We start from the raw sequence: 23002 nt of genomic DNA on the forward strand, positions 1-23002 counted from the left end.
GAGAGCATTCTGACTCTTTGTTGTCAGCAGAAAAGGCGCCTTCGCACGGGGAATTCAGAGGACTTTAGGTCACTGAGGCAGGCGCTGCAGAGGATGAGTGACAGGCTGAAGGGTTCTAAGGAGCAGCTTCCGGAGCGGGCATATTTATATGCTCTGAAAACTCTAGAATTATTATTTCAGTATCTGTTAGGTTTTATCCTAGAGAAATATACTTTTAACAGAGAGACGATAAATGTGCTTTCCACACTACAGCACCCATACGGACCCAACTTAAAAAGCACAGACTGCAGACCTTTATCAAATTATGCATGCCAATTATATTCTTTATCTTATCTGCTTTCCAAATTATTGCTATATTTAAAAGTAGGGAAAAGAAAAATATACAAACGCTATTCGTAATATATTACAAAATAAGATAAAACATATGGAAATCCATTTAATGCCCTGCTAGCAACACTGAATCAGTCCACGGTCAGAGCTCTCTCTTAGCAATAGAGACTGGCTTTCCTCTAGATCCACCAACCGACTATTTAAAGGAAACAAAGTTAAGGTTATTATCTACAGAATTAGAAATGTCTCAACCACACACAGGAGACACTGCCTTTTTACAAAATTGGTTCCCATGAACTGTTAATTTTGAATAAACAACTCTTTGCTAAATTTGGGGTATGACGATAAGGTCAAGGACATCTATTGCTAACACTCAGCTATTTCCAGTGCTTTTATTTAACCACTAGCTTTTGGGTTTCATCTGGTGCTGGTTGTCCTAGCAAGCTTCTATAGCATTACTTGAATTCTTAGATAATTAATGCTAAGAAAACATACTGTCTTCTGATAACACAGATCTATATTTCCAGCACAGCATGTAAGACACCTGTAAGTTTCTGACCTTATTCAATTGATTATTTTATAATTAAATACTATTTTAAATATATCAGTGAAGCTTATCCTCAAAAGGGTCTTTCAAAGTATGTACCCATCATTTCTCTTTATTTAAAAATTTTTTTATCCATAATATACTTAGGTGTCCATCCTGCATATGAAGGAATGAATTCCCATGAAAGCAAATATCCAAAGCTCAGAAGAATTTAAAATGGAGCAGCACTACAGATGGTCTGATCCTAAAGCTACGGTGCAGGGAACTGACGCTGCCTAAACAGACTTAGAAGGCGATAACCTAAAAATGCCAAATGGAAGATTACTGAGGAGGCTGGTGTATTTGCTTGGGCAGCAGAGTCCAGCTGCGCTTTAACTAAGGTCTAAAGTCACATGTGAAACACGTACCTTTACATTGTGCATGCTCATGATATTCCCACAGTCATCCATGTACTGTTTCAGGTCTTTGTCCTGAAAAGACACAACACTTTAACATGGGACACAGTTTTGGGAATTTATGGCTGACCAACCTGAGAGCTCCCCCCCCCCCGGCTTAAAAAAACAAACATTTATTTATATTTGGGGGCATACATATATATGTCGTGACATGTATACGGAGGTTCAAGGACAACCCAAGGGCGTTGAATCAATTCTATATGAGTTCCAAGGACAAAACTTGAGTCGTCAGCCAGTTAAAACTAGATAAAGTTGGCAAGCCCATTTTTCCATGGAGCCATTTCACCAGCCCAATAGAATTTAATTTTTAAACCAAGCTGCTTTTCAAGGAAATATAAAGAATGCACTACACACATATTTAATTAAATACCAATAATTAAACAATAATATCTCTGGGGCTGTTAAGAGGCCCAATTGTCTATTTTATTAAAGCAAAAGAGAATGGTAAATTTTATTAAATGCTTACCAGATACTCAAAGACCAGCGTCAAAGATTTCTCTGTGTGAACAATGTCATGCAAGGTCACTATATTGGCATGCTTTAAATCCTTTAACAGTGAGACTGGAAAACAAACAGAAAAGCAAGTCATTTAGCCTATGATGGCCAGTCTCTATAAAACCACAAGTTCTGCGCATTAGCTGACTATGTTTAGGATAAAACCCAAAGTTTAAAGCAAGATTGACAGCAGAGAAAATGAGGGTGTTGACTTCTTTGCTTGTGTGGTTGTGGGTTTGATAGTGTAACTCCTGAAACTGTCCAACACCACAACCCTGCATCTTCCTATCTTTTAACTTCATGCCAACTACCTGAGGCGCTGAGATTATAGAGTACAAGGTGCCTTCTCGTCTTCCATATCATTAATCAGCTGCCTCAAGCTCTTTTTTTGTAATCTGATTTGTAAATGTATGTATGTATATGTCACAGCATCTGTATGTGTTTTGTGTTTTTTCTTTGGCTCTTTTTTTTTCTTTTCTGTTTGTTTTGCCCTATTTTGATTTGTTTTTATTTTATCTTATTTTGTTATTTTTTAAGGTGTCTATTGGTATTTCAATGAGAGAGAGAGAGAGAGAGAGAGAGAGAGAGAGAGAGAGAGAGAGAGAGGTGTGGATTTGGGTGGGTGAGAAAGTGAAGAAAAGTAGAGGAGGACACCATAATCAGAATATTTTCTATGTGTTGTACCAATTATCAATAAAAATATCTGATTTTAAAAAATAAAATGGTCATGTTTATATTCTATTTGATGTTTCTATTCAGTAAAATTTATTCATGTAGCTTATTGTTATCATGGTCTTTGTATACCAATACTAAAATTTTCCTAGGTCAATTATCTGTTAGATACTATTTTTAACAGCTTCATAACAATTTCATTATGAACTATACAATAAGATAATCGACTAATCCCTTTCTGCTGACTATTTTGAGTTTAGAAACTAACAACTCCAAGGTCTAAAGATGGTGTCTAGCCACTGATAGTCTCCACACCTGAGCACATTTTACAAGCACTGCTCTTAATACAACTTAGACTTAGCTGTTTACACAAACACTGTACCTTCTCTTATAGCCGTGCAGGGCGCTCCTTCTTCGTGTTCCAAGCGGATCTCTTTTAATGCCACCAAATTCTCTGTCAATTTACTTCTTCCTTTATAAACTGTTGCATATGTACCCTGTAAAATATATTTTGAAGGACACTTAAAATGTGATAGTCACCAGGCATGGTAATTCATGCTTTTACTTCCAGCACCTGGGGAGCAGAGGGAGGCAGACGCCCTCTGGCCTATATAGTGAGTTACAGGTCAGCTGGGACGTACTGAAGCTCTGGCTCAAACAAGTGGAAAGAGCCTTGAACTCGATTTCTAACCTCTAAGCTTGCTGGAGTCTACCTTAAAAAGAGAGCATTATCTTACTCAGTTTCTCTTACAGCAGTGACTCAGTTCCATATGCACAATATCCATATTCCTACCACCTGCTTCCAAAGTATAAAAATGCACTTCACTTATTCTTCTCTTATTTCAGATCAACTACTGAATGGATGGGTTAATATCAAAGGCACTTAAGGTAATGATATATAGAACCACAGAGCACTGAGCGCTGTCAATGAAAATGTAGTGATAATGTTCAATCGTAAAATCGGAATCCATGCCTTCAGTCTTCAGAATCTGAGCACATTAGCCCTCCTTTAAAAAACCTTAAGGTTTGCCGGTTATTTTCCTGCCCTTTTTCTTAGTGTAGATGGCAGGCCATTTCTAGCTTAACAGCCGCTCTTGTAGAAGAAGCAAGTTCAAGGAAGCTAGAGCCAAAGAAATTTTCTTATCTTTGAGGCAACATTGTTATCTCTAGAGATAGTTCTCTGAACTCACACAATGTCCAGATCACAAGAGACTCCAGGAAGTAAACTAGTAGATGCCTATTACATCACCCACAAAACACAGCATTTGTAGTTCAACAACAGAGCACAAGTCTACTAAGAAATATTAACTTCATCTTAACTGATGGAATACTTCAAGGACAGACAATTGATTCCATCCAGTTTTGCTGTCATTTCAGAATTAGGTATATAATCTTTTAGATGATAATATCTAAACCTGTATTTTTCTAACCTGGTAGATGTTAAGGACTAACTTGCAGTTTGGATAACAAGAAAATGTCTTACTCTTGAAGCAAGAGTATACTCACCTCTCCAAGCTTTTCCAATTTGATGTAGGTTTCCATTTTCCCAAACCCAATTTCCGACTGAAAGCAAACAATTATGAATTTAGCATCTATTCTTAAAACTGTACTTCTTTTAACTTCTAACTCTGTTCTAAAAAGTATGAAATTGTTGAACACCTGTCAAGCTTTAAAAATACTTTTGATATCACAACATCAGAAGGTTTAAAAATAGCAAATTTATAATTAAAATAGTCTAAATAAGAACCGGCTAATCTTCTGTTAATGAACATTTAAACCCCTGTAACGTTTAGGCAGCACAGACATTTGAAGCCCTGATGAATCTGAAGACTTCCCTCACAAAGCTGTTCTTAGACTTCTGTTTCAATGATACATAATGATATGCTAAAAAAAAAAAAAAGCTACACCACTACTTAATTTGGTTTTAGCAAACGAGAATTTTTAGTCATTGGTTTATTAATGAATGACTAAGAATGTTTGTTTTCGCATTCCTAAAGATTTTTGTATGCATATATGCATTTTTATGGAAAAAATAGAAGAATCAAGTTTTAGAACCATAATATCCACCCTTGCTTATGACTTGGCATTAAGGGTTTACTTTTTGTAATCAATAATGCTGAAAAATGGGATAAAATTACAATAGAAACACTTTCTAAATACAAGTGAAGTTTCAAGTTTCAATTTAGAAAATGCAATAAATATCCAAGTATCTGGTTTGGAGCAGCCTGATCTGAACTACCTCTTACGTAAAAGTTTATGGAAAAAGCTAATTGCAGAGATCATAGAAACTGTATCAAAATGTTTTATACATGGGTATCCTTAGAATTTAGATATTATAATTCAAATGGCAATGAATTTTTCTTGTCTCCTTTTACAGAGTGAACACTGAGAATAAACTAGAATGAACAATATAGTGAGCATCACTGAAATATTTTACATATCATCTACAATGAAAGGCACCAGGGAAAACCTAACTTTAAGCTTAGAGCCTTTTCCTCTCAGGAACAGTGATTTTTTTTAACTTGTCTGTTTATAGTGAATGAATGCTACTGTACCCTGTAAATAGTCAGTACATTGTGGTCTAGCAGTGACAATGACAAAAATATTGAGGCTTGCTTTCAAGACTATTTAAGGTACTGACAACAATGACAACAAGCTAAGGGCCGCATAAACAAATGTCTAAAAAGTTACTATAATACCAAATACACATGGAGTAAAATAGAACAGATGTATCAAAAATTAATGTTGCAAAGCGTTGCTCTTTAGTTATTCCCCCTCCCCCACCCAAAAAAGCTGAGGACCAAACCCAGGACCTCAGGGCCTACCACTGAGCTAAATCCCCAATCCCAAGAGTTGCTCTTTAGAGAATGAAATACAGTGATATTATTAGTATAGATCACACACACGAATACATGTGCCCAAATTCACAAACACATACACATTCCAGTACCATATGTACACACAAAGTAACTACTGTCAACAATAATTATATATGTCAAAATATCCAGTATATTTTAAATATTCCTCACAAATAGATATTTGGGTGACAAATATGCTGCCTACTTTAATCAAAGCACATGTACACATGTATTGAAATGCCACACTGTAAATAGCAGGATATGTGCCAATTAAAAAGAAGCATACATTTATAAGAGAAAGTGAATGCTAAAGTGTAATTATTAGCCTAAAGTGACATTCGTATCTAGTTCGTCTATAAAATAAACAGCACTACTGGGTTTCACCCATGTAGATGGCCAGGAAACCTGACAAAAGGACTCACGCTACTGAACTAGCTATCAGGTCCCACTTACAGAGAAGAAGGACACACAATCCCAAGCCCCTTAAGAAACTTTCAATTTAGTACGCTCAATGATTACATCCAAATAGCAATTGGTGAATCTTTAAATGGAATTTTTAGAAATCTTTGCCTGCATTTTTATGTTAAAAGTGACAGATTCACAATAAATACCATTAGCAGCTTGCTGGCACCCTGCAGAAAGTATTCAGCAGATGAGACACAAAGCTCATTTGTTCGTCCTTCACCCAGGACAGTGCCGGGTGCTGAGCACACAGGGAACACATACAGCGTTCCCACTTTCCTGCGTTGGCAATCTGCAGCGACTTCTACCAGGCATCGCAAAAACAATTAGAAATGGCTCTAGAAGCCTTACATTTTAATACAATATTAAGACTCCATAATGTGCTCTTTATACAAATGAAGATTTTTATGGTAATTTATTCCAAGAGAATAATTCATTACTTTAAGAAATAACTTTTCACAGTCTCAGCAAGCCTGTACAGAAGTCTAACACACTCAAGAAAGATAGGACACTTATACAATTGCGCACCATACGACAATGAGAACAGACTATGACTACATGCAACAAAACAGATGAAACACACAGACGTAGCAATGAACGAAATAAGGTCACTACAAAAATACATTCTGTATACTTATACAAGCTGCAATTTTATAATATCATAGAGACTTTGTACAATACACAATTTTCTTGCATATTTGCATAAACACATTTTATAACATATTTATAACTACATATAGTTCAAAAGGTGAAATCAGAGTAAGCAGGAGACAGATTCAGGTGTTGTAGAAGATGCTTGCGATCCCAGCACTTAAGGAGGCTGAGCAAAGTAGATGAGTGAAGGCACCTGGTCTACACAGCCAATTCCAGACTACCAAGTCCCTCTCTCAAAGAATGTGTCAGGGAGTATTAAGTACTTTAAAAAACAAATATCATCATGTCTATGAATAAGAAGGCTCAGATATAAAATCACCCTATGAAGAGTATACTCAAAACAGTGTGACCATGTATATAAAACTAATCTTCGTTATCAGAAAACAGGGATTATGGGCAAGTTAAGAAAGGAGGGATATCAAGTAAAGAGAAAAGTAACAGAAAGTGTCTAGAACTTTCATTTATTCGTCTGGGTACTGGTTACACGAGTATGACAAGACCACATAAATACAATGAGCTGACGTGAGTCTGGGTACACTGCTGTAAATGCATCACCAACACACGGCTGTACATCTAGTCCACACGGTACTCATATATCCAAAAGTCAGATATAATTTAAGTGTAAAAAAATGACAAAATGTAGACAATAATATAATAAAACTAAGTGAGTGCCTTAAAATTTACATATAAAAATAAACTTCAGGGCTGGGGGTACAAATGAGTGTAGAGCAGTTGCCTAGCACAAGCAAACCCCTGGGTTTAAGAAAGTTAAGAGGCAGGAAAGGATGGGAAGAGAGAAAAGGAAGAGCGGGAGGGAGACAGGAGGGGGAAAGGAGAGACAAGCAGGAAACAAGAGTTACACTCCAGAAAGGCAAACGAGTCGTCCTAGTGGCCCAGCGCAAGGCCAGAAACTTACTAAGGAGGCTCTCCGGGACCTGCGGCTCATGGGCTGGTCGAAGGGCGGGCTGCTGATCTGCAGCTTCTCCAGGTACCCGTCAGGTATCCTGATGTCTGCAGGAAGGGACAGCCGCTTATTCAAGTCCTGCACAGATGGAGAAGCCAGGGCATTAGACCAAGTAACTCAAGTTTTCTTGCAATTCCAAAATCACTTAAGGTCAAAATATTTCTGCCATCAAAGGCAAATAATGCGGTTTTACAGAAATGGTTTTAAAAGGCTCAGCACTTTGTTTAGCAAATCTAAGCTGAACTTTACTTTGAGATCACACTACTCTATGTAGAAGGAAGCAGTCTAAGACAGAGTGCAATCGCTAAGTGACCAGAGGACAGTCTGTAGGAATCAGTTCTCTCCTTCCAGCACATGGGCTCCAGGGACTGAACTCAGGCTACAGGCTTACTGGCAAGTGCTGCTACCTGCTGAACCATCTCTTTAGTCTCCTAAAGTGTTATTCTGAAACATGCTCGGTATCTTTGCAGAAAACTTTTTAACTTACAAGATATACTGAAATAATAACAGTCATAACAAACATCTGTTCATAAGACTACAACATGCATTTTTAATATTTATTTATGTTTATGAATGTTGTATCTGCATTTATGTATGTGAATCACATGTGTGCCTAGTGCACTCAGAGGCCAGAAGGGAGTACCAGGTCCCCTAGAACCACATGGGCACCGTGAACTGGACCTGGGTTCCCTGCAAGGGCACCAAATAGTCTCTGCTGCTGAAGCCCCTTGCAGTTCCCAACTCTCTCTTCTTTTACATGGAGAAATAAATGTACCATAGGGGTGTATAGGTGTAGAGAATCATCTTTTACATGGAGAAATAACTTAATACACCATAGGAATATATAGGTGTAGGGCATCATACAGGAGAGACTAACAAAGTACAAAACAAGCTGGTTCTGGTTTACTTATGCCTCTTAGAATTAAAACTTACATATAAAAACTACAAACTGCCCAGATGACTACTGGAAAGGTGTGATTAAGAAAACGGTTTTCTACAGAATGTGAACTGTAATTAATGTATAGTTGTCTTGGGGCTGTAATTAGAAAAAAGAAACATTCAGACTCCAGCTCACTAGGCACAGGGGCTCTTGGTAAGGGCCATTTGCCTTCACGAAAAGTGCCAAGGCAGAGAGCCCCGCATCACCTCAGCTGCTGGGTTCCCTCGGCTCTCCAGCTGCCAGGGTTCTCCTTCAGAGTCTCTTTCTGCTGCCCTGGGCCTGGTTTTTGTCTTGTTTGTTTCAGTGTGTGTGTGCGCGTGTGTGCGTGCGTGCGTGCGTGTGTGTGTGTGTGTGTGTGTGTGAACTGTGCCTGGCACATAGTAGACACTCAATTTGTTTGTGAGGGGAAAAAAGGAAAGGTTTCAAATAAGCATCTATTGGCGCCATCTGTGTGCGTGTTCCTTTAAAAACACCACTATCCAGACAAAGGCGTATCTGCAATCTGTAAACACTTACCTCCATTGAGATCCGTCTGTGTACACGGTTTCTGAGGCAAACACCGGTAGGTGACTGGACTTCATCCGATGATGTCCCAGACGCTTGGTCACTCTCACCGTCTGACCCCATTTTCAGATTTTCATGAACAATATCTGTGGCAGAAAAGGAGGCATTGTCTACCTTTAAAATACAGATCTTATCTATTAATATCCATAATTATCATATAATTCCTTATCATTACAGGTAAAACAGAGGCAGTCAACAAGGGAACTTCGCTACTTCGCTCGTGGGTTAAAGGACTTTACTGAAACGTGAAGAATATCAAGAACTAGAGAATATTTGCTTATTCAAGTTTTGTGTCACTCACTATGAAACTGACAAAGGCATAATGCACTTCTACATTCCGTCTACACTACTAACACTGCCAATAGCACCACCTCAACTCTAGACCAAGAGTCTCAAGAACAGATTTTTTTTTTTTTTTTAGATGGGTTTACTCTGTGTAACCCTGGCTGTCCTGGAACTTACTCTGTAGATCAGGCTGGCCTCAAACTCACATAGATCTGCCTGCCCCTGCCCTGTGCTGAGATTAAAGGCGTGTGCCACTGCTGCCCGGCAAGAACTGATGTTTTTATACTACTCCTGAGCTAAAAATGTTGGCCGCATTTTGAAAAGTTTCTGCCCACAGGGAAAGAAGATGCAACAGTGACTACAGCCATAAAACCTAAAACATCTGCAAACCAACCTCTTGTCTACACAACCAACAGAACTACAAGCCAAGACCTGGTTTCTTGAAGATAAATACCCCCTTCATGGCTGACTTCAAATCATCGGCACAGTCTTACTGGACATGTGATGTGATAGAAAGAACTGTGCAACAGCACACCACTATACAGTATTATCCCATACTACTGACATGCAATGCACAGAAATGTGCACACCATTATACAGTATTATCACTATGACACGCAATGCACAGAAATGTGCACACCACTATACAGTATTATCACTATGACACGCAATGCACAGAACTGTGCACACCACTATACAGTATTATCACTATGACACGCAATGCAAATGAACCCTCAGAGAGTAGATAATCTCAGACAGCGGTAAAGCGGCTAAAGGGTAATGACTGGAGTACTCGTTATCTTTGTTCTTTAAGTTGAGCCGCTTAACTCTAAAACTGCACAATTGAAAGTCTAACAGTAGCGATGTCTAACAACCAGCTGTAGCAATCATCTCCCATGAATCAGTTGAGGGGACTCTGGCACCCCATTCTTTCTTTTGTGCCGCACCGACAGGGATAATGGCATATTTCTCACAGATGAAACCACATTGTTGGGAGACTCAGTCTTAAAATTACTGAGACGAGCCAGAAAGTAACCTTCTGTGGTAAGGAATAAAGCAAATAGTATAATAAAATACTCAGGAACTTTAGTAAATACAGTTATCCAATGGGACAGTAAAACAGCTATGTTTAAAATGATTTTTAAAATCAAAACATAATACACCACTAAAAAAAAAGATCAGAGACACGAATACACAAAACTCGCAGATTTTTTTTCAGATATTTCTAAGGACACAAAGGCAAAAGAATAACAAATCAGGTGACAATCTATTTCTTGCACTGGATCGTTATGTGGTAATGACTTAAAGAGCTACTGAAGCATGACTATGTATTATGACACAGTGTGACTATATACCAGGATACAGTATGACTATATACTAGGATACAGTGTGACTATATACCAGGATACAGTGTGACTATATACTAGGATACAGTATGACTATATACCAGGATACAGTGTGACTATATACTAGGATACAGTGTGACTAAATACTATGACACAGTGCGACTATATACTAGGATACAGTGTGACTACATACTATGACACAGTATGACAGGCGAACAGTAACCACAGCCTGGAACCTTTCGTCTGATTTTTATAAAGGTTGTTCTGGATGAACAGGTGTGCAAACACTATTGCCCTATGGCACTGGTACTCCTCCATATTTCTTTCTTCATACAACTCACAACCAGTGTACATGTCTTACAATCAGAAAGTTAAATGTAACAGAAGCACATTACCTAATCTGCTTCCATTCCTGGGCATTGCCATGAAGGAACCAAGGCTTCCTCCAATGACACTGTGGGGCCTTCGCAGTGGCGGCTTCTTGAAGGAACCCGTGTACTGGTGGAGGAAGGAATGCATGCTGTGGGACGTTGGAGGCCTGCCATTCTTCACAATCGGCTCTGTGGTTCATGGCATCCAAGGATCATTCCACGGTCATTGCCAGAATCGGGATCGCATGAGAAGGGTTAAGAAGACAAAACAAAGCAAAAGTTGTAATAGAGATCATTGACATGGAAGCTCACTTCTTTGCTATTCAAGATGCTAGAATTAAAATAATTTCTATGAAAGAATATTTATAGAAAATATCTTAACATTTTAAGTTGATCCAAAGACCAAAACTGGTTAGCAATCACTAATATACCCCGCCAAAATTTTTATTATCAAATTACTTATATCTTGAAATCATTTTGATACTACTTCATGTGCTGCCTATCTTGCATGTGCCTCGTAGTCAAATGTGCTATAGAATATAATACATGTAATCCTTACCTAAAGAAATCTAAACCTCTATTTTAGACGTTCAGAAAGACAAGTCAGTTAGTGAATAAAAAAGGTATACTTAAGTGCTTATCATTACGGAGGCTGAGACAATTGCTCCAAATGGTATTTTGTTATATAAATAATTTTTAAACAAGCAAAGACCCATTACGGAGCAGAAATATCTGACAATACAGTACATCAGAATCAGCTATCCGTGAGGAAGAATCTTAGCAGTATTTTGTTCTATTTCAATTTCATTAAGTATACCTCCCAAAATATAATAACTCTATGCTTAACTTTTAGAGGAAATGAAACAAGTTAATTTTTGACAGTTTTTAAAAACAAAATTCTTAGGGCTGGCAATACAGCCCCGTGGTATAGTGTTTGCTTAGCAGGTGTGAGGCCCCAAGTCCAATGCTCAGTGCTACAAACACATAAATAAAACAAAACATAAAATTTTCTCAGAGTTATCTTTCACAGTAGGTATTTTAGAAATAATATCTTACACCTCCACTTACAATTTTAAATTTATGTTTTAATAAAGCTGTTCTAAGTTAGGGTCAGTATGTGTAGAGTGGCCAAGATTAAGCTTATTTTTACAAACTGACTTCAAATTCAATATGTAAAATTTAGGATTCTTCTTTCCTGGATTCAATCCACCAATCAATGTGCAAACATTCTAGCTACACAATGTATTGTGAATTACAGTTATAACAGAACATCTTAAACTGATTTTAAGCTTCAAAGTGTGATACAATTATTAAAACTATAGAAATCTCTCAAATTCCAGTTGAGAAGAAAAACATAGATGATAATCAAAGGTGCCGTGTATTACATTTTCCTAAGATATTTATATAATTACAGCCCTACAAGGGTGAACGTCTCCATTTTGTTACAACACACATGACAGCCACATGCCTACATAGCATGAAAGTATATCAGGGCTCCTGACCTTGCCTGTGATCAATCTAGAGATTGGAAATCAAAAGTCTGTCTGTGGAAGTTTACTCAGAGAAGTTATAAACTATCTCACTTATTCCTTCAGCCAGCATGGACACTGTTTTAAAGTAGATAAAGACCGCTTTTGCTTTATAATCTTATTACATACATTACAGGTGAGTCTTTAAATAGCACAGTCCACATATATTCTTATACAGCATGTTGGCATGGACACTATCTCTGTGTGCAACCTACCTTCTGTAGTTTTTATGCTAAAAACAAAACGGGGAAAAATCAACTATGGGAGAAGTATGTTTACTATAGCTAGTAGGCACTGACATGACCAAACCAGACTTAGAGTCCCTGTCTAAAAAAATCTACCGTACACAGAAAATTAGCAGCAACTGACTGTGGCAGTTCATGACAAAGAGGGATCAATGTTTGCTATGTCTTCAGGTATGGTATCAAGTCACTCCAACAGCATTCCTATTTTTTTCTTCTTTACTGTCTGCTATAAATAAATAACTTATACTATTTTAAAAATACTGGTTATTTTTTAACATTTTACCTCTGGTGGTTGGAAAGAAAATGCATGCCTGCCTCCAGGGAGTGGCCCTATTAGGAGGCGTGGCCTTGCTGGAGTAGATGGCCTTGTTGGAGGAAGTGTGGGAGGCTTTGAGGTCTCCTCTGCTCAAGCTACACTCAGTGTAAAACACACAGTTGCTTCTGCTGCCTGCAGATCAAGATGTAGAACTCTCAGTTCCTGCTCCAGAGCAGTGTCTGCCTGCATGCTGCCATGAATACAATGCACTAAACCTCTGAAGCTGTAAGCAAGTCCCAATTAAATGTTTTCCTTTATAAGAGTTGCTGTGGTATGTGTCTCTTCACAGCAGTAGAAACCCTAACTAAGACAGGAGTTGGTACCAGGTGAAGGAATATGGACCTTGGGACTGTGAATCAAAGCAGGTGAATGCTTTAAGCACTGCTTATGGGCCACTCTAGTAGAAGTATAGGAGATGGTGGTGCTGAGGGAGATCTGAACTGTGGAGGGGGGCAGGCTCAACAGGTTTCAGAGGAGAATTTTAGTATGTTACCTAGAGACTGTTCTTGTGATATTTTGGTGAAGAAGGTGGCTGCTTTTTGCCCTTGTCTGAAAAGTCTGCCTGAGACTAAATTTAAGAGTTTTAGATTAATCAGTGAAGGAAATCTCAAAACAGTCTAATATAGACTCTGCCGTGTGATTATTAGTTTAACTCTAATGAAAAGGAGCAAGATGAGAAAGTAAAAACACAAAATGTATAATTTAATGAGGAGAAAAGGAGAGGCAGGAAGAGGAAAGGAGCTAAGTCTTGTGTTCTAGGAGATAAACAGGATAAGAAATGGTAGCTAGGACATGCCTTGGGTGATTTTGGCTTTGATTCTATAGCCTTGTTCTAAGATTTTCACCAATCTTACATTTTAATTCACTCAACAAATCCTTCAAATTTTTACATTAAAATTTGTGTGCTGTTACCTTGTGTTGGAAAAAGCACTGTCAAATGAAAGATCATGTTTTTGTCTTTGTTATAAGTGTTTTCAGTGCTATGAACACACTGTGGTACGTTAAGAAAACAGTAAATTCACTTATCTGATCAATCTTGTAATCTATGGAGACAGTCAATGCACACCTAGAATGCTATAAAACTACGATAAAGCTACAAACAAGAATTTTATAAACATATTCAAGTCACAAAATATTTAAATGCTAGCTTACAAATAGTTATTTAACAATCACTATAATTTTATAGACTTTATTCTTATTTAAGACCTAATAAAATAGAAAGGTAGTCACAGGAGCAGGAAACCAAGGACATTGGTAGTATATCTCATTTGGGATAAGAGCAGAATATGGCATTAGTCAAGCATATTCAAGTGAGTCTTGCCCCCCTCCAAAACAAACGAACAAACAAAGACGCCATGTTCGGCCTGTTTACATGGTATTTATGAGGCAGTTAAATCCTCATGCCTGGCATTACCGTTGTCTTTGCTGCTGCTCTCCTCCACTGTCATCTGCTCGGCCAGCTCGGACAGGGATTCATCGATCGTCTGGCTTCCCCTGAGCGTGAGGGACAGTCTCCTCTTAAACTTTTTCATCCTATCAGCTGGATGTAGCGTGAAAAGTTCTGAAAGTGAAGAACAAACAAAAAGGGAAATTTAAGTATTTTATTGCTCAAGAAAAATGTCACTCTAGGCTCACAGGGAATCTTTAAAAGAGGAGTATATTAAGGATGCCTCAATTCCAGAAAACATCACAGAATCTACACTTTTTGTTTAAAAAGGTGTAATTTGATTAATGTTATATTTAGTTGGCATCACAGAAGGGGAAAATTCTATTAAGGTCCACAGAGAGACCTTAAGAATGAGACCTGAAGAAATGAAAACTCCCTAAAGCATGCCCTCTGGAAACTGCTAGCGTGAAAACGGACTGTTTGTTACTTTGATGTGTAGGCTCCATCACAATTCTCAGCCATCAGTCAGTTAAGAGTCAGATCTGTGTCTTCTCCCACTTCCATGGTAGGAAAATCACTCAAAGACTTTCCCCAAGCAAACCATCAAACACTAGGCAACAGAACTAAGACTCAGAGGTGAGATTTTACCATTTACCCTTTCTTTTAAATTGTAACAGTTGTGAGAAGTTCTGTAGCATACAAACTGCATGCTACAATTTACACGATGTCAAATGTAACTGGCAGTATTTTTTCCCATCTCACTAGAGTCAGTTAAGTCTGCTAAATGAAAAACAAGGCACTTGTTCCCTTAGCCAACTCAATAGACCTGTGCCTTCTTTTCTAATTGCTCTTTAGGGCCCACAATAAGCAAACTTACCAGATCACCTTGCAAACTATGAAGGTTATTCTAAATAAAACAAGGGCCTTTACAACGCCCCAATGCTAAAATAAGCCAGCTAGCTGTTTTTATGTCTTCTCTATGTGTTTTGCTTAATTTCTCATTCTAAGGGTATACTCTAGGTTTGCCGAGCAGGTGACTTATGGAAAGATTTTTTGTTTGCTCAAAGGCTGGGAAACAGAAACACAAATTTGTGACTGATAATTTCATATTTGACCATAACCCTGCTATGTATTTACTCTAATTTTACGACACCGCCATAATGAAATACGAAACTACACACATTAAAAGGCAAGTATTGCAACTATAATCTAATATGGCTTCTGTTCATTTCCAAGCTCTAAAATCTTAAGATATGCTGGTTAATAAGTCTAAAAAGCAGCCACGGGATAGCCTGGTCTGGTCCCAATACGTAAACAGCCAAATTGGTGTTGAATAATGCCTAGTAACTCACCCTCCAGTTTACCATTCATCCTCCTCCTCCTGTGTCTAGCCTGTGACGACATCTATCTGCTTTTCAGTTATAGAACCCCATGAGATTCTTTTCCATAGATTCCAGTTCTCTAGGGAAAGTCTCAGCTTCAGCCTCCATTTTTATGAACATAGGAATCACCATATGGTAAAGCTCCTGTCTATAACCCCAGCGGCTGTATAACCTGTTGATCTGTTTCTACTGTCGGGTCTTTCCTCCTGTGGCTGTGCGGGTGACAAAGTTCACTGGATGCCAGACGCTGTAAGTGAATGATGATGAGAAACTGGAGCAGTGGGCCGGCTCCAGATGCTGCCATCTCCCTATCTCCCTCTTTCCTAGCTCACTGTCCAAGTAGAACAAATCAGGAGACGATCTCAATCCGTGAATGACAGAGACCGCTGCAGACTGAATCTCTGACCCACCCCGGCGTTATCGTCTCTTTCATGGGAAGGCCCTTCAAGTCTCCAACTGGAAACCCAGGGTCAGAACAGGAGCAGCAGTACAAACCAGTGGAGGCTCTGTTCACTGTCATCAGCAGGTTTGGGCTCTTCTCTTATGTCCTGTTCAACCTTTATCTTCCCACTGAGAACAGTTTAATGGTGGTCAACTTTTAAAGACTCACAAGCAGCAGAAATACAGTGTCTCTGTCCCTCCCCTCCTCAATCTCTACCCAAGTTTGGACTGACTGAGGGCTCATATACTTCAAAACGGTCTCACTTCCCTACCACTTCCTTAGCTTCAGCAGGACTTCAGTTCGCTTAAAGCTACCCCACCATAGGCAAAATAGAGGTTTTGGTGAGGGTCAGACACAACAATATACAGATGTCAATAGGAGGCAGTCCAGCAAGCTTAAGCTGGTTCCAAAGAAACACGCTAACTGTAGGCATGCCCTAACTATGCTAAGTGTAGACGTCCTAAATGCTATCCTTTTCACTTCTGACAGCTGCACCTTTGGATATAGCTCTGCCATGACAAACAGTAAGTCATCTGTTTCAACATTTTAAATATTTAAGGTGACTAAGTTAGTCATTCTCAACTATCATTTTGTTTCTCTAAGACCGTTCGCTAGAGCTAAGCATGGTAGCGCACACCTATAACCCCAGCCCCTGGAAGGCTGATTGATGACAGGACAGTGTGGGTTATACAGTGAATTCCCAGTTAGACTGGAGATACTGACTGAGACCTCAGACATCAAAGAACAACAATAACAAAAAGGTCCACACTACAGAATCCCTCTTTCAAGAAGGTTCAGGAGCACCAGGTCCAGCAGAGCGGTAACTAAGAAGGCTTAGTTACTACATCTGTGAGAGGCTCCCGGACGAAAACCTGGAAGCCCTTGGAATATTGCACTCGATCTGAGTGTCTTCATAATACTTGAAACTAAGTCATACTGGATAATTATTGTCAGTGCTCAGGACCAAATGCAGCTCCTTATGCATGCGAGGCAAGTGCTCATAAGCCAGCCCTCAAGCCAACTTTTCAGACCATCTCTAATGGAGTCATATGGTCCCTAATGTCTGCCTAACTACATAGCATCACTGCAGAACCCAACGTAACATTTTTTAAAGTTAGCAGACCACAGTCTTGCCTATTGCTCTAGAAGAAGGATAAAATAATAAAGTGTTCGGACCAATTGAGTCCTGGCCTTTTGCTGCTCTTCCCTGCTAGGGCCTTCTAATTGAAGTTACTAAAAGCTGTGCCTTCCCTAGAGGATCAGAGGATGGGATTTTTTACCTGCTGGCCACTGACTGCTGGGTATTTAAGCCTCCATGGTGCTATTAAAGAAGGGCTTTGTACCAGTGATTGGAGGTCCATGTGTCTGTCTATCTCTGTGTGTGTTTTCTTAATCTCCAGCCCCTTGCCCAAAGCTCACGAACTGGATTCTAGAGAATGGTGCCCGACAATAAAGCATAGGATAGATGAATTATATATGGATTCTGTATTACAGCACTGAGTTTAGCTAGCCAAACTATGGGCCAATGTGGCCAATGAGCACCTACAAAGTGGTCAGCCCAAACAGACTTATGTGGCAAATGTAAAATATAAGTGTGGTATAAAAACACACAAGAATGAAAAACATCTTCACAACTGTAGACAAGGCCATGTAAAAACAACTAACATGGAAGTTCCAGAACCTATGGAAAGAGTGGAAAGTGGGAATTATTAACAGATACAGAATTCCAGTCTTTCCAGAAGAGGAACCCAGGGTTGGACAACAGTGGCAGCTGATGCTAACACAGAACATTAAATAGATCTTGGGGTTTAAGTAGATGAGGAGATCTAAGGCTTACGAGAGGAGGTGTGAATGACTTCTTACTCTAGCGCATCTGAGCAGCACTGTGCATCAGGGAAGGGTCCCTTTATTCACAATTAACAATGGTACAAAGGAACATGTATTTTGCCATCAAACAATGAAGACTGTTCTGGTAAATACATAAATAAGATGAGCACCAGGGACATGTGGGACCCCATCAAGCACACACAAGACTACCAGCATCAGGATAGTTCCTGAAGAGCAGCAAAATGGAAAACAAATACATTTTAAGATAAATTTTGGCCCCAAATTTTCCAACTCGGATGTCAAGGACATTAATACACAAAACCTAATAAGAATAAACACAAAGAGATCCACATTGACACCTTTTTAAAAGTATACAAATCCCAAAGCAAGGAATGTTGAGGTAGCCAGAGTGAAGCTATCTAATCTACACAAGGGTCCCCAACATGATTACAAACCGATGACGCATGAGAAATGAAAAGGCCAAAAATAGCATAGTTCAATACTGAATGAAAAAAGAAAATGTTAAGCAAGAATATTACATTCAGCAAAACTATACTTCAAAAATGAAACAGAAATTATGACAGACATTTGTTCCTAACAGATCTGTCCAATGAGGAATGAGATAAGAAGGCTTTCGGGGTACAGTAAAGAGATGGAATATAGCTAAGAGGGTGACAATAAGCCAGAAATTCCAACAGCCAACTTACAACAGGGATAGAAAAAGGCGACAACACGGAGGAGACCCTGAAAACACTGCAAGTTTTATGTATGGGACCTAAGAGACAGGTGCAGGGGACTTCACTGAACAACAGGACACACATCTTCTCGGGTGCACACAGACACCCTGCAGACCAGAGCACACGTATACAGTAAAAACACGGTGGGGATAAACAAAACAGAACTGGGGTCTTTGAAATGTTATACTGACTTAGAAAAAACACCAATGAGAGGCTGCGATGGCTCAGGAGGTATGGGACTTCCTGCCAAGCCTGGTGACTGAATTTTATCCTCCAAACACACATGGTGAAGGGAAGAACAGACTCCCAAAGTTGTTCTTACCTCCACCACACGCTATGGTATTCAAGTGCCGCACACGCAAGTGAATAAACACAATTTAAAATGAAAACAGGGGATGCTGGAGAGATGGCTCAGTGGTTAAGAGCACTGACTGCTATTCCAGAGGACCAGGGTTCAATTCCCAGCACCACACGGCAGCTAACAACTGCCTGTAACTCCAGTTCCAGGGGACCTGACACCTATGTCAAAACACCAAAGTACAAAAAATAAAACTAAATAAAATTTAAAAATTCAAAAAATTAAAAAAAGAAAATAGGGATATTAGTACCCATTTAAATAGACAATAACATAAAATTCTATGACTTATGCACCAGAAAGTGAATCACCTAATAAGTGAACAAATATCTCAGGATCATACAAAATATCAATACTGATTCATGAAAAAGTACAACGTACGTAGTTATCTAACATTTGAGGAGAATAAATTAGTATAATAAAGGGAAATCCAGCACAAAATATATTTACTGGTGAGAGGTTCTTTCTCAAAAAGCAAGGTAGATAACTCTTGAGGAACAACACCTTCACAAATCATATATGTGCACTTATGTACATCTACAGCACACACATGAACTCACACACAAAATAATCCATTTACAATAGTAACCAAACTGTATTTAAAATAATATAAATCCTTAGGAGTTATCTGGTGAGATGATAGGCATATGCTAAAAACTAAAACACAACTGGGCAGTGGTGGTGCACACCTTTAATCCCAGCCCTCGGGAGGCAGGATTAATCTCTCTAAGTTTGAGGTCAGCCTGGTTCACAGTGCAAATTCCAGGACAACGGGGATACACAGAGAAACTGTATTGAAAAAACAAACAAAACAAAGCAAAAAAAACCCTAAAAAAATATTGCTGAATAAAGTTAGACAAGATGTTCGTAAATAAAAGCATACTCCCTTTCCATGGGCTAGAAGACAAATCTTAAGACTGCTGCTCAAAGCTGATCTATGAAGTCAATCAAAAGCCCAACACTTTTCTCAAACAACAGGAGAACGCACTCTAAAATGTATGTGGTATTCCAAAGGAACCCGAATAATCCCAATGATTTGAAACCTAAGAAAATTAAAAGACTTTATTTTCCTTACTACAAAGTCTGCTGAAATGCTACGGTAATCAACAGATTGTAATGCTACATCAGACCTAACACATCTAAGGAGTAGAACTAGGAGCTCAAACAAAACAAGACAGTCTTTCCAACAACAGTGCTGGAACAATTAGAAATTCTAATGGAACACAGTGGGGTTGGACTCTAATGCTATATGCAAGAGTTAACTTAAAATAGATGAAATCCCAGGACTCGGGACAAAGGCAGGTTAAAGGTCAACCTGGTCTACACAGCAAGTTCTAGGACAGGCTCCAAAACTACACAGAGAAACTCTGTCTCAAACAAATAAACAAACAAAAAGTAGATGAAAGAAAATAAATGGATTTAAACCTATGTAACAAAAAACAAAGAATTCTTGGGGCGGTGAGGTGGGTCAGCTAGTAAGGGGCAACTGTGTCCAAGCCAAGTCTGATGACCTGAATTTGATCTCCAGTGCTCATGTGGTAGAAGGAAAAGAACTAAGTCCAGCAAGTTGTCCTTGGACTGTCACACAGGTTCCATGGCATGTGTCCCACCCACCCCCAGGTCCCAAAGGTCCTCAGATATTACAGGCTATTGCCAATGCTCTTGGATAGCCTTCAAAACTTGAGATAGGATCTTACTGCTGAAGACATCAACCATATGGAAAAAGCAAGCTGGTGCTGACCTTCATCCCTGCTGGCTAGCTTCCATGGATCTGAAAGATGCCAATGCATGCCTATGAGAGCAGAAAAGTGATGACCAATACTATCCCAGTGTGAACCCAACCATCAAGCCATGTCCATGGGTCCAATAGTGGCATGAATATCATGGGCGTAAACAACCATTTTCTGGTTGGATTTAAGGCTTGCTCCCCAAGTTGAACCACCTGGCTAAGAATCTAAGGCTAGACAGATCATAGACCCTGGGAGAGGATCTACTACTATTCTGCTACATAGACATGGTATCAAACCAGCTAACTCCCAATGACCTATCATTACATCCATATTGAAGCTCATCTTATTAGAGAAGACACTCATAACCAGCCAAGTGACCACAATGTCCGGTCCTGAAGAACACACACCCTGCACTCCCTCTTCCACGGGCTCAGGGATCATTGTGGAAGAGGGGGCAGAAAGGGTATAAGAGCCCGAGGAGGTCCCTGGGCACAGCAGAACAGCTACCCATAGAGTATCATGACAGCTGTGACACCATGCACACAACCTATACAGACCAGACCCAGTGTGGAGAAGGGAGCTGGACACAGTTTCAGCCCTAGTCAAGGGTAATTCGTAGCTGCTGGAGAAGGGTCAGGTTTCTCTAAAAGTACAGACCCAGTGGGGAGAGGGGAGCTGGACACAGTTTTCAGCCCTAGTCAAGGGTAATTTGTAGCTGCTGGAGAAGGGTCAGTTTCCTCTAAAAGTGCAGACCCAGTGTGGAGAAGGGAGCTGGACACAGTTTCAGCCCTAGTCAAGGGTAATTCGTAGCTGCTGGAGAAGGGTCAGTTTCCTCTAAAAGTGCAGACCCAGTGTGGAGAAGAGAGCTGGACACAGTTTCAGCTCTCGTCAAGGGTAATTCGTAGCTGCTGGAGAAGGGTCAGTTTCCTCTAAAAGTACAGCCACTGATAAGTAAATCACAATCCCCGAATCCTCAGGATTTTAATAGATAATGTCTTTCTACAAGAACTTTATTATTTTTTTAAACTTATTTTTCAAACAGATTTGTTACTAGCCAATAGGTTAAAATTTAAAATTTTATTAAAACCCGACTTTAAAATCATCAAAATGCAGATACTTTCTCATCGTGAATAATCAACTGACTTGCAGGTGCTAAGTCCCCACAAGGGGTTTTTATTCTAAACAGCTGTTCGGTTTCAGTGACTTCAGAAAGTAATCTACTGGAAGTCACCTGATGCTTCTGACCGTCACAGTCTCACTCAACAGAGCCAGGGAGCGGCTGTGACTACGAGAAGAGGTGCCTTGGCTGACACACTATAGACAAAATGAAAAGAGAGCACAGGACAAAGAACACCAGAATATCATTTCACAGATGAAACAAAGTCCCTTTTAAATTATGCACTCCAGCTATACTTATTTTGTAAAAAAAAAAAAAAAAAAGTGACTTTTAGGGGCTGGAGCCATAATAGCACTGGCTGCTCTTCCAGAGGACCTGGGTTCGATTCCCAGAACCCACATGGTTGTGGCTCAACCCATCCATAACACCAATCTCTGGGATCCAGCGCCCTCTTCTGGCCTCCAAGGACACTAGGCACACACATGGCACACATATATATGCAGAAAGAACACCACTATACACAAATAAGTTTTAATAAATAACTTTACTCATAAAACCAGAACTTCACTGAAAGATAGAGTCATTTTAAAATGCCTGCTCTAATGATTACCTCCTGAACTTTAAAACCAATCACACTATCTACGGTGGATGAGGAAATACTGCTACGCGACAAAAATCTAAATTCCTCTACTATAATTCTAAAATAAATCAATCCTCCTTTTCTTTGGTGACTCCACTAAGTTATAACCCTGCCCAAGATTGATATTTTATCAAAATAGAACCTTGGATTGGTAATACTTCTACAAAACTCAAAAGTATTGCTTAGATCAGGAGTTCTCAACTTGTGGATTGCAATAATAGTAGCAAAATTAGAGTTATGAAGTGTCAATGAAAATGTTATGGTTGGGGGTGACCTTAACACACAGAACTGTATTTAAGGGTCACAGCTTTAGGACGGTTCAGAACCACTGGCTTAGATAAATATACACAAC

At 39.3% G+C, this 23002-nt stretch overlaps 1 protein-coding gene across 2 annotated transcripts in view; it reads right to left on the minus strand.

Moving 5' to 3' along the window:
* The window catches only part of Cdk17 (cyclin dependent kinase 17), a 78231-nt gene that overhangs the window by 15342 nt on the left and 39887 nt on the right, over positions 1–23002 (minus strand). For both annotated transcript variants that reach the window (XM_026784522.1, XM_026784521.1), the window contains 8 exons: positions 14448–14594; positions 10968–11132; positions 8894–9027; positions 7390–7515; positions 4006–4062; positions 2882–2996; positions 1799–1893; positions 1285–1347 (listed from right to left, as the gene is read on the minus strand). In XM_026784522.1, coding sequence (XP_026640323.1) covers positions 1285–1347; positions 1799–1893; positions 2882–2996; positions 4006–4062; positions 7390–7515; positions 8894–9027; positions 10968–11132; positions 14448–14565 — 873 coding nt within the window. In that variant the 5' untranslated portion in view covers positions 14566–14594. Of the gene's footprint in view, positions 1–1284; positions 1348–1798; positions 1894–2881; positions 2997–4005; positions 4063–7389; positions 7516–8893; positions 9028–10967; positions 11133–14447; positions 14595–23002 lie in introns of those variants that run through there.

The sequence above is a fragment of the Microtus ochrogaster genome, chromosome 24 (assembly GCF_000317375.1).
Source record: "Microtus ochrogaster isolate Prairie Vole_2 chromosome 24, MicOch1.0, whole genome shotgun sequence".
NCBI lineage: Eukaryota > Metazoa > Chordata > Mammalia > Rodentia > Cricetidae > Microtus > Microtus ochrogaster.